Raw genomic sequence first — 12,285 nt, 5'->3', positions numbered from 1 at the left:
GGTGGTGTAGTGTATGTGAGGACAGAATGTAGCAGCAAGAGTGTGTGCCCTGGCTAGACCAGGGGAAGAGGAATGCAGCGCTTGGGGACAGTACTACCAGCAGTGTGGATGCCGAGGACAGGGCAAGAGTCATACCAGCAGAAAGGGTTCTCCCAGGGCAGACCCCACCTAATCCACTCTAGGACCATCATCTCCTATGACTAACCAGACTGACCGAATGTCAGGGGATCAGCCATTGTGATCAATCCAGAGAAACCTTCCCTGCATCGTAAGTGACCTGAGGATGTTTGTCCTAAAGTCTGTCAATATCTTCTCTTTTCTGCCTCCCACTCCCTTCTTTCCTCCTTTCCCTTGGAATTCCTACCGATATTGAGCAGCAGGTTCTTGAAGTAAGTAGCAATTGCTCCAGCGGGGTTTCGGCATGCCTGTCTGTGACCATTTGTGTGCATGACTTACCATTCAACCGCCCTTGCCAGGTGCCCACTCCTTCGAGTTGCCTGCCTTCCTCTTTGCTCCACCTGTTCACTTTCTCTAGCCCCTTAGGAACAAGTTTCCCAGGAAGGTTTAATGCCAGATCTGGTCACGAGTTTTAGGGTCTGTAGGGGTTGGGTAAGGAAGTTGGCAGCCTAATACCAAACCCTGGTTTCATCCAGTGACACTGCTGTTTGAAAGACGAGGCTGTGAAATGTTCATTTTAAATCAGTAACTTCATGAAACCTTGAAAATTAAGTGTTTCTTAAGGGCCAGTGATGTATCAGAATCATATTACCTCATTACTTTACTGGAAACCTGGGAAACAAAGATGATCCATGGGAAGGAGAATTGAAAGGTCAGAGGGCACTCAAATGAAAAAGCACTAGAGTGAAAGTTCCCTTTGCACGGGTAAGTCTGCTTCAGTGAGAGGAATAGTGGGCCATTCACCAAAGGCTTGCCCCCTTTGCTCTCTTACCCAGGTGCACACTTGAGAGACAATATTTCTTTGTTTGGACAGACACCTGATCTCTCTGGACAAAGGCCATATACCTCACTTCCCCAGGACAGCATCCTATCTGATTGATTGGTGGCCAGGGAGGATATGTGTGCCCTGAGCAAAACTCCAATACAGAGTGGGGGCAGCCAAGAGGCAGAGGGAAAGGTAGAGCCCAAGGGACATTGAACAAACAGTCAGATACTTAATTCTCCCCTAGCAAAGTGCTGAGTTCAGTCCCCAGAACTCACTCAAGGAAGAGCAGAGCCTTAAGGCATTCTCCAGGCTAGACCACAGAGAAGGGGAATATCTTGACCACGGCAGGGAAGTATTGACAAGCACGCAGGTGGATGGGAGCTAAGTATGACAGGGAACTGATAGAAGGGAGGAGCAGGGTCGGGACAATCTTCAGAGTCCTTCCCTTCCTCCAGAGCCAGTTCTATTTGGGGAAGCTTTTTGGAGCCCCTGGACATGGTGGTGTCCTGGGTAAGGTATCTCTGGCCTTGAGGAGCACTGACTGAGCTTCCTCCCTGCAAACATGGAAACTAGAGAAGGCTGGGCATCTCTTCCCTCAGTTTTCTCCCTGACACTGAAGAGAGCAGACAGACCTTACAAAGAAATGCATGTGTCTTGACACTGACTTCAGTGGGCAAAAACAAAAAAAGTCAGCCTTTTCCATAAGGGAGATCTTTTCTTCTTTTCACAGATTACGTGTTCAAATACCCACGAGGCCACCATCTCATACTCATGTAGAGTCCGCCTTCTGCACCCTGCCACTTCTCGATATCCAGGGCCCTGGGTTTAAGCTGGAACGTTGGCACCAAGGGAATCAGCAGTAGGGAGAGGCAGCAGTGAGCCTGCATGCAAAAACACAGCAACTCTTAGGGAACTCCCTGGTGCTTCTGATGAGGAGTAGACAGATCAGGTTTTGCTATGTTAAGTAGGGTTGAGGGCAGGCAGGGTGGGGCCTTCTCTGGCTTATCTCTGGAATTTACAGAGCACTAACTATCCTTCCTCTGCCTGGCAGCCCACACACTGGCTTCCCCTGGGCTAACTCCTACCCCTTCTCAGGCAGCTTTCAAAGGGGAGGGCCTTGCCCTCCAGCCCAGGACTACACAGCTGTGTTCTCCAAGATGAACCCCACATCTCTGGGCACAATCCCCAGAGACACATACCTACATATTTGGGGCTAGTCTTCCCGCCTTCCTCAACCAGACAGAACTCCACACCACCCTGTGGGTCTTCATCGTTTCAGATCAAGATGCTGTCGGATCGGAAACGGGAGCTGGAGCATCGGCTCAGTGCCACCTTAGAGGAGAATGACCTGCTTCAAGGGACTGTGGAGGAGCTACAGGACCGGGTGCTGATCCTAGAAAGGCAGGGCCATGACAAAGACCTGCAGGTACTGGGCAGAGAAGCTATTCCATAGAGCTAGGGCCAGTCAGTGGGAGTGCTTAGCTAAAAAGGAAAGGCCATGAGGCCAGTACCACTGCTGGTGTCCAAGTAGGTGACTCTGAGATCTCCACATGGGTCTTGTAATTCCCCCAGGGGATTCTACCATGCCTGTAGCTGGGTAAGTGCATTTGTTGTCTTCAGAGTGTCTCTTCTGTGTATTCTGAGGCACTGGTCCCTGGAGCAGAAACACACAGTTCTTTCTATGCTGTTAATGGCTGGAGCGCTCAGAGTCTCCTTCTGACCACCTAATATTTGTGAAATCTGCTTGAAACTTTCAAAGGGAGCCTGTGGATCTCTGTTCTCAGCTCCCAGTGTTCTCTGCTGCTGCTGTTGCCCAGCAGAGGGATTTAGTTGGCTGGCACAGAGCAGAAACCAAGAACCTTCCCACAGAACCCAGCAAAAACATTCTCAGCTTCTGCCTATTACCAGAAAAGGCACAAGCCAACCCCTTTGTGAACCTAATTGGTCTTTTTTCACCTCCCTAAGGGAAACTGCTTCTTAATCATGTTTGTCTTTGTTTGGGAACTGCTACCAGGCCTCAGATGAAAATCCAAGCTCAGACTTGACAAAAAATAACCTCCAAAGCAGAAAAATAATCTCCCAGTCTCCCTAGAAATAGAAAGTAGCATCTGTTCCCAAGGTGCTTTGTTGGGCTGGGCCTACAGAGTAGGAGAGCATTATTTCCCTGTGGCTTGATGGGGAAGATACAGTGGATGGCTTTGGTGTCACTTGTGGGGAAGTGGTTGGGCAGGTAATACTGCCAGCTGAGTTTCTACCCAAAGACCAGGCCACAGAGGCCCCACTGGGTTCAGAGGGAAACTGTTTAGAAGTTCTGATGTGAAATGACATTTTAACCGAACATGGTGGTACATGCCTGTGTGATCCCAGCACTTGGGAGGCTGAGTCAGGAGAAACCTGAGTTCAGAGTTTATCTGGGCTGTATAGCTAGTTCCAGGCCAGGCTATACTGTATAGAAACTGTCTCAAATAATAAAAGGAAACACCTTCTGAATCTGGGGTCTAGTAAGAACACTTGTCACTGCCTTTTTAGCTCAGCTGGACCTAAGCAGTTTGCCTCTTTGAGGGCCATTTAGTAGTTTGTTTTTCTCCCCTCTGTGGTTTTTGTCCTTCCTTCCTTCCTTCCTTCCTTCCTTCCTTCCTTCCTTCCTTCCTTCCTTCCTTCCTTCCTTCCTTCCTTCCTTGTTTTTTGAGACAGGGTTTCCCTGCGGCTTTGGAGGCTGTCCTGGAACTAGCTCTGTAGACCAGGCTGGTCCCGAACTCACAGAGATCTGTCTACCTCTGCCTCCCGAGTGCTGAGACTAAAGGCATGCACCACCACTGCCCAGCATGGAGGATCATATTTATTCTCACCTTTCCTACTTGTGTAACTCTTTCTGTCTGTGCCTTCTATTTATGTAAAATCTCCTTAAATTGCCACTAGTTACTAGTGTCCTCCAGAAAGCCCTGTCACCAAAATGGTCTCAACTGACAGGGGGTGGGGGGATCCAGCTAACCCAGGTAGTACTTTGAGCATTCCTAACCCAGATTTGTAAAATGTTGAGTCAGTGGCTTTGGAATGTGTTTAATCCCTTGATTTTAAATCCTCAAAGAAGGTCAGGTAGGAGGCTAAGCAGCAAAGGCAAAGCCTCCATCAGCAGGGGAGCCCCTTTGATCTGTTTCTGTGTGACTGGGGTCCTGCTGTCAAAAATCTTTTTATACATTTATTTGTGTGTGTGTGTGTGTGTGTGTGTGTGGTGTAACTGCACATGATATGGAGCACATGGGGAGGAGTGTGTTGTATAGGTGCACATGGGGGAAGGTATGTTCTCAGTATGTGTTGTGTAGGTGCACTTGTCACAGTGCACACGTGGAGGTAGGTGTGTGTGTGTGTTGTGCCATAGGACACATGTAGAGGTCAGAAAAGAATTTTTCTTAGTCACTTCCCACCTTCCAACACATGGATCTCAAGGATCAAACCCAGTCATTAGGCTTGGTGGCAAGGGCCTTTGCCTACTGTGCTGGTTTCTCCCACCCCAAAACAGATTTTTAAGCCACAGATCAAATCCAGCTATGGCTTTTTGTTTTTGTTTTAAGACTTTAGAATAGGGATTAAAACTCCTGCTATACTTACTTCATAACAAGCATTTGTTAAACGTTTTTGTTTATTTGATTTTGTTTGAGACAGGGTTTAACTTTAGTCCTAGCTGGCTCAGAACTTGATGGGTAGACCAGGTCTGGCCTTAGAGACCGGTCCTCCAGTCTCTGCCTCTCAGGTGCTGGCATTACAGATACATGTGGCCAATCTGGCCTTACTGAACTGAGTGAAATAATTTGCTTTAATACTAAGTAAAGAAGTCAGTTGTTGCTGGTGGTGGTGGCACACACCTTTAATCTGAGCACTTGGGACACAGAGGCAGGTGGATCTCTGTGAGTTCAAGGCCAGCCTGGTCTACAGTTCCAGGACAGGCTCCAAAGCTACAGAGAAACCCTGTCCTGAAAAGCCAAAACAAAACAAAAGTCAGTTGTCCTTCAAAGGGGCTCTTAGCTCCTTACAGAAATGCAAAGGACCTGACCCTGGCAGTGGGTAGATTCCATCAGCAGAATGCAGGCCCTCATCTCTGCGGGATAACCCATGAAGCAGAGGTCCTGGGGTCTGTTCTTGTGCAAGTAAGCAAATCATATGCCATCACACCATCTTAGTCCCCTCAATGTCAAGAGAGGAGAATGTCCGCATTTCTGCTCACTTTAGTACTGTGAACTCAAACTTGCCACTGTACTAATAGAAGCCTTTCATGTCATCCCTTTTCATATGTAGAAATACACTGCCGTCTTTCTTGTACAATGGTGTTATTTCTTGTTTTCTGGTTTTTCGAGATAGGGTTTGTCTGTGTAGCCCTGGCTGTCCTGGAATTTGCTCTGTAGACCAGGGTGGTCTAAAATTCAGAGTTCCACCTACCTCTTGCCTCCTGAATGCTGGTATTAAAAGCATGTGCTTATCTAGATACTATTTCTTTTTACAGGGTTCCTATAGTTACCAGGCTCTTCGATGGTTTGATTTTATTTTTCTGCACATCTTTCCAGAGAATGAGGCACCTCATGGCCTTTTGTTCTCTTGCTGTTACAATTAATTAAACACCTTTGAGTGTGTGTGAGTAATTGAACTAATTGTATCCAGTGCACGGGAACTTGTAGTTAACTGTGCACACATCTCCTGCTGAGATGGATGTGGAGTTGCCTGGAGAATAATTGTAAAGCATGTTGCCATTTAACATGCTATTGTAATTGTGCTGAATGCTTCTTAGGAATGGCTCTTTATTCCTATAACCCTGGTTTGTATTACTTATTTTTTCTTTCCTTCCAAGTTTCCTAAAACTGGAGCTGGAGGAGTTCCCACTATCCAGCAGGTGTTCCTGAGCAGTGGCTAGGCAGAGCAGCTTGCCAGTTCGTGTCACCCTGTCAGCAGCTGGGCTCTAGCCCTTCCTAGTTAGGACTCATCCAAGCCACTAGCCAGCCACTTCCTGGCAGTGATGGTTGAAGGTGAGGCTCCAGGCCCCTAGAGGATTAGCTACAGTCTGTGAAGCACTGGCTCCTTTAGTGAGACCAGAGCTCTGAGTTGCTGCCATCCTTCCTGTAGCCTCTGCGTCTGCAGGGGGCACAGTGGCTCAGTGGCAAGTCGGAAGAAAGCAGCACAACCCACTCTGCAGCGCTGAGCTTGGCCCCTAGGCCTTGGACATTCAAGGCAAACATTCGAACACTGAGCTCCATTCCCAGCCCAACGCTGGTTGTGTTCAACTAATGGCAGACTGAATGCAGGAAATACATGTGCACACTACCACACCCAGCTGTTTCCTCTTTTTAATGAAACAGAGATGGCTTCAGAAAGACCATTTTATAAGAGTACATTTAAATCCCAGGAAGTTCTTCACCCACACTAGCCTGAGGGAGGGGAGAAATCTGTGTGTGTGTGTGTGTGTGTGTGTGTGTGTGTGTGTGTGTGTGTGTGTGTGTGTGTGTCTGTGTGTCTGTGTGTCTGTGTGTCTGTGTGTGCGTGCGTGCATGCACATGCACATACATGAATGTATAGGCATATATGTGTGTGTACATATGCCTGAGATTGGCATTTCAAGTCTTCTTCAATCACTCTCCACCTTATTTATTACTATGTGTGTGAGTGTGGGAGCCCAAGTGCCATGGAACACAGAGAGGTTAGAGGACAATTTCCAGGAGTTGGTTCTCTTCTCTCATTCTGGGAATCAAATCTATGTCCCATAGGTTTGTATAGCACAAACTTTCATCTGCTGAGCGAGACCCCGCTCTCAGCTTCAGCCTCCTCAAATGTTTTTTGTGTGAGTGTGTGTGTGTGTGTGTGTGTGTGTGTGTGTGTGTATTTTTTTTTCAAGACAGGGTTTCTCTGGTTATCCTGGAACTCACTCTGTAGACCAGGCTCGCCTTGAACTCATAGAGATCTGCCTGCCTCTGCCATCCAAGTGTTGGGATTAAAGGTGTGCACTGCCATGCCTGCCCCTTAAGTTTTTTTTTAATAACTAGGTTCTTCTCTTAACTTTTTTCCTGAGATTTTTGAAGGGATGGAGTTGTTAGTTCTGTAGAATTTCCCAGAGCTGAGTCTTGCTGACTGTGTCCCCCACACAACCAGAAACATTCCTTCTGACTCTATCTTCCTGTGAGTTGGTGACAGGTCTAGCAGCAGGGGCAGGTCCTGGGCACTGCTTGCTGAGATTTGGATAAGGTGCCTAGCATTTCCTCTCTTCCCACAGCTGCACCAAAGCCAGCTGGAGCTCCAGGAAGTACGACTGTCCTACCGGCAGCTGCAGGTGAAAGTGGAAGAGCTCACAGAGGAAAGGAGCCTGCAGAGCTCTGCTGCTACCAGCACGTCCCTGCTGTCAGAGATCGAGCAAAGCATGGAGGCTGAGGAGCTGGAGCAGGAGCGAGAGCAGGTGCTGATGTCACTGTTTTCTGGCAGGAGAAGTGGGCCTGGGGTTCTCCTCTATCCTCCTTTTCAACACTGTACTGCCCCTTGGCAAAAGGCCGTGGTGCCTGCCCGAGCTCCTATATCCACAGGCTGGAGCAGTGGTCCACTCACTGAATGGCCTCTGAAACCTTGAGCAGAACAGCTAGTGCATAATGTCCTCTGCTCAGTCCCTCCCCAGGCCTCGGAGGTACTCCAACATTTGCAATCCATCCCCTCTGTGCTGCTTTTTGTTTCATTTTGTTTTGTTTTGTTTTTCGAGACAGGGTTTCTCTGTATTGCTTTGGAGGCTGTCCTAGAACTCGCTTTGTAGACCAGGCTGGCCTCAAACTCAGAGAGACCCACCTGCCTCTGCCTCCCCAGTGCTGGGATTAAAGGTGTGTGCCACCAACTCCTGGCTGCTACTTGTCTCTTTATGCCTTCCATAATCACTCCTTCCCCCAGGTAGGCCCTGATTCCAACCAGTGCAGCTGATTATAGAACAGAAATACTTTAGATGGCAGATTAGTTGATTGGAAGGAAAATAAGAATTGGTGGTAGCTGGCCATGGGTACTAGAAAGACTGATGTAGAGCAGTTACAGCAAGTTCCAGGCCAGCCAGGGCTACACAGTAATCTCAAAAAGAATTTGTGAGTCTAAGAAGGTGTACTAGGTCCAAAGTAAGAATAGACTGTTTTAAAAAGGCAAAACCCTTGCTCCTAAAAACAGGTATCTGTATTTTGGCTTTAAACACTAAATAACCAAGTCCTCTCTAGAGTCTATAACAGAGTAACACTTTGTGACACAGTTGAGACTGCAGCTCTGGGAAGCCTACTGCCAGGTCCGCTATCTCTGCTCACACCTTCGAGGAAATGACAGTGCCGATTCAGCCGTGTCCACAGATTCCTCCATGGATGAGTCCTCAGAAACCTCATCTGCCAAGGACGTGCCTGCAGGCAGCCTGCGCACTGCCCTCAACGATCTCAAGAGGCTGATCCAGAGCATTGTGGATGGCGTGGAGCCCACGGTGAGGGTCAGCTACAGAATCTAGCCAACGTGTAGTGGAAACTCGCTGTAGATGGTACAGTAAGCCTGAGCTGGAGCCTCCCTCATAACTTATTGCCAGAATCCTGAGCCATTAGTTTGAGAGTACTAAGTACCAGTGACCAGGAAGTAGGGCTCCAGGGTCTCCTTCCTACAAATACCATGGCAGTGATTCTCAGCCTTCCTAATGCTGCGATCCTTTAATACATTCCTCATGTTGTGCTGGCCCCCAACAACAAAATTATTTTTGATGACACTTCATAACTGTAATTTTGCTACTGATATTAATCCTAATGTAAATATTTTTTTGGAGATAGGTGTTCACCAAAGGGGTCAAGGGCCCACAGCTTGGGAACCAATATACCATGGCATAGTTCTTTTCTCTGTATAGTTAGGCACAATGGTGGCCTAGAGTTGCAAGATTTTGCTTAGAAACATGAATAGAGAAATTTGTATTTGGGTAAAACTACTAAGTTGCTCTTCTGTAGTTGGTCCTGATAGGAGGGTGAGTAAGAGTGGGCAAACTTGAAAAACGAAGTTTTATTGGGAATGGTGGCTCACAGCTGTAGTCCTAGCATTCTGGAGGCTGAGGCAGGTAGATCTCTTTGAGTTCCAAGGCTAGCCTGGTCTATATAGTGAGTTCTAAGACAGCCAGGGAGAGTTCCAGGGCAGCCAAGGCTACACAGAGAAACCCTGCCTCAAAAAACCAGAAAGAAAAACAGAAAAAAAAAAAAATCCCAGCCCAGGAGGCTGAGGAGACGAACAGGGTCTTTGAGAATCCCAAACAAGGCCTCCTGTAGGGAAGAGGGATATTCCTCTGGCACCCAGAATGGACTGGCATTTCTACAGCTTCATGATAGGATTCTGTCTGACTTCTCTCCTGTTTCACCCTCCCACAGAGTAGTTAATGTCTTTCTGTTATATTAGAGGCAGTAAGTTGAAGGGTGGATGTTTTCTGTCTGAACAGCCTGGGTTGATTTGTAGGCTACATGGTGGCAGGAGGGGGCGTCATTGTGGGATAAAGAAGCTGTCAGTGGTATGTTCCATTCATAATGCATACAGGCTGCTTCTCCCAAAACCTGAGATAAAAACGAGCTTTTCTAGGGTAAAATTAAACATGAACAATCTCTTCCTCCTTCCATCTTTCTGATCTCTCTGCCTCTATCACTGTCCCCACTAACAGTTGCTCATTCTTCCCTACCTGCTACTGGCTTACCTCTTTCTGTCAGGGTGCCCGGAGAATGGATGATGACTCCTTAGAAGAGCAGATAAGGCAGACCAGTGAGGACTCAAGAGCCCTCAGAGAGCTCATGGAGGGAGAGAGGGGTAAACTGAGGCAGAGCCTAGAAGAGCTGCAGCAACTCCACAGTCAGGTGAGCACCCCCAGTGCAGAGAATGTACATGGGCCCCTTACCCACTCCCACTTTGTGAGATGCAGCACTCCTCTGTCACATTCTCAGGGGGCTGTGAGCCAAAGTTGAGAACTGGGTGTCTTCAGAGAGAAAATCAGTGCTCATTCTGCCCAGGTGAGATTGGCAGGGTCTGGAACAGCTGGCTGTGTTTCCTGAAATGGTGTGTTCACAGAGCTAAAAGTTGGGATGGCTGGTGGGTGCTGACTACTGGAAGCCACAGCTGCCAGGCCACTTTCTGATGGTTTTCCCAGCAGCTCCCAGGCTGGGAGTTGTCAAGACAAGGAACAATTGATCTTTACAGGTGTCAGCTTCATCACCTTTGAGAGCCTGGTTTTCAGCTCTTGGGAACTTACTGTTGCCCTTACTGTTCCTTTCTTGTTTGATCGTGACTCCATTTCTCTTGTGAACACTAAGGACATTGATACTCTGATCTGAAAAAAATGTTAAAAGGACTCATATGCTCCACCCAGAAAGAAGCTTTTGAGATCTGTCCTGGGACAAACTTCCTCTGGACTAGATTCATGGGCAGGAGTGATAACTGGGGAGACCCGTCCACAGCCCCACTTACCTGCAGGAGTGATAACTGGGGAGGCCTCCACAGCCCCACTTACCTGCAGGAGTGATAACTGGGGAGGCTGTCCACAGCCCCACTTACCTGCAGGAGTGATAACTGGGAGGCCTGTCCACAGTAGCACTTACCTACCTATCCTGGCCTTGGTTAAAATATCTTACACTTAAGATACCTTCATTGTAAACTCCTGTATCTTTTACTACTATCTTGGAAAAAGACACCTACAGCCATCATTGCTCTTCCTCTGAGAGGCCAGAGGGCCAGGGTAGAATGGCACAGCTGTGCTTGCTCCTCGGCAGATATGAGGAGTGAGCTAGGCAGCCCAAGGCATGTTCCTGCCTAAACTCTAAGGTCCTCAGACAGTGATTCAGACTTCAGGACAGATCTTCTAAACTAAAGAAATAAAGTACAAGAGACGGTTGGATCCAGAAGTTCTCTAAAGGGGTGTAGCTCAGTGGTGGAAGGCTTGACTAGTAAATGCAAGACCCTAGGTTCAATTTCCAGCACTCCCCAAAGATGGGGGGAGAGGGGGTTGTTTAGAAGCTCTTTGGAGGTGGTGGCACATGCATGTGATCATAGCACTTGGGAAGTGAAGGCAGGGGATTAGGAGTTCAAGGCCATCCACAGATGCATAGTTCACAGCCATCCTTAACACCCTGTCGGTTTGGAGATGGGGTCTTGCTGTGCTGCATTTACTATTACTAGTCTTGAACTCTTGGGCTCAGCCTCCCAAGCTATATCAGTGCTTCTGGCTTTTTTTTTTCCCCCAAGACAGGGTTTCTCTGTATTGCTTTGGAGGTTGTCCTGGAACTCGTTCTGTAGACCAGGCTGGCCTTGAACTCACAGAGATCCAGCTGCCTCTGCCTCCCAAGTGCTGGGATTAAAGGCATAAGCCATCAATGCCTGGATGATTTCCTTGTTTTAAATAAGTGCTTGCTTATTAGTGCTTTGATAATTTTTTTAAAAATTTCGCTTATCAGAGTTAAAAACTAAAAATTTCCTAGAGGACATTATTTCATTCAGAAAATCAGCCTAAATTTAGGTTGCCCAGAGTTTGGCATGGAACTTTAGGAAGCCATGGTGTACTAAGTTTCCTTAGAAGTTGAGTTGATAGCCAGGTGTGCTAGCGCACACCTTTAATCGAAGCACTCAGGAGGCAGAGGCAGGCGGATCCCTGTGAGTTCAAGGCTAGCCTGGTCTACAGAGTGAATTCCAGGACAGCCAAGACTGTTACACAATTAAACCCTTTCTCGGGAAAAAAACAAAAAGTTCAGTTGATAACTGGTTTGGGCCAGTTCCTGTGAGCACCTTTTCAGAGAGTTCCTTAGACTCTATTCATGCCCCATGTAGACTGTAGAATTGGACTTTTCTTCCAGAATATTCAAAGAAGAAACCCCTTAGCTACACCTGCATCTACTAATGTGGTACCCATGGGAGTCACACTAACACCCAAGGTAGGGACTTGGGGTTCTGACTTAGTCCTAAATATAGCAGCCAACACTGAGGGCATGGTATTCCTCATGCAGTATTGGTTCACCATCTGCCTTATGACGACTATATACCTGGCACCAAGGCTAGACCCTAAGCACATGTGATAGCTGTGTGGAACTCCTGCATTCCAGGGTCTCTAACAATGTTGGGAGGGCAGTTGGAACTGTCTCTGTGCTCCTCGGTGGTCAGGTACAGACAAGGTTAGCTGGGACTGAGATTCCAGGAACAGCTAGGCCAAAAGTCAAGCCTCATCCAGTCAGTGATCCAGTCTGTAATCCCATCGCTTTACCACGTGAGAGTGTTCTTTACTTCCCTGGAAACTGGACAGAAGTCAGTGTGGGTGTGCTGCATGCCGCAACGTCAGAAACTAACCAGACTTT

General features: G+C 47.7%; 1 protein-coding gene across 1 annotated transcript in view; it reads left to right on the top strand.

Annotated features, from left to right (window-relative positions):
• Bicdl1 (BICD family like cargo adaptor 1) overlaps positions 1–12,285 on the top strand; it is an 83,825-nt gene that overhangs the window by 58,294 nt on the left and 13,246 nt on the right. The window contains exons 4-7 of the mRNA XM_027414210.2: positions 2,223–2,369; positions 7,197–7,376; positions 8,196–8,414; positions 9,661–9,804. Of these exons, the coding sequence (XP_027270011.1) occupies positions 2,223–2,369; positions 7,197–7,376; positions 8,196–8,414; positions 9,661–9,804 (690 nt within the window). The remainder of the gene's footprint in view (positions 1–2,222; positions 2,370–7,196; positions 7,377–8,195; positions 8,415–9,660; positions 9,805–12,285) is intronic.

The sequence above is a fragment of the Cricetulus griseus genome, chromosome 4 (genome assembly GCF_003668045.3).
Source record: "Cricetulus griseus strain 17A/GY chromosome 4, alternate assembly CriGri-PICRH-1.0, whole genome shotgun sequence".
Lineage (NCBI taxonomy): Eukaryota > Metazoa > Chordata > Mammalia > Rodentia > Cricetidae > Cricetulus > Cricetulus griseus.
The sequence above is the reverse complement of the archived record's forward strand: the minus strand, read 5'-3'. Positions and strand labels throughout refer to the sequence as shown.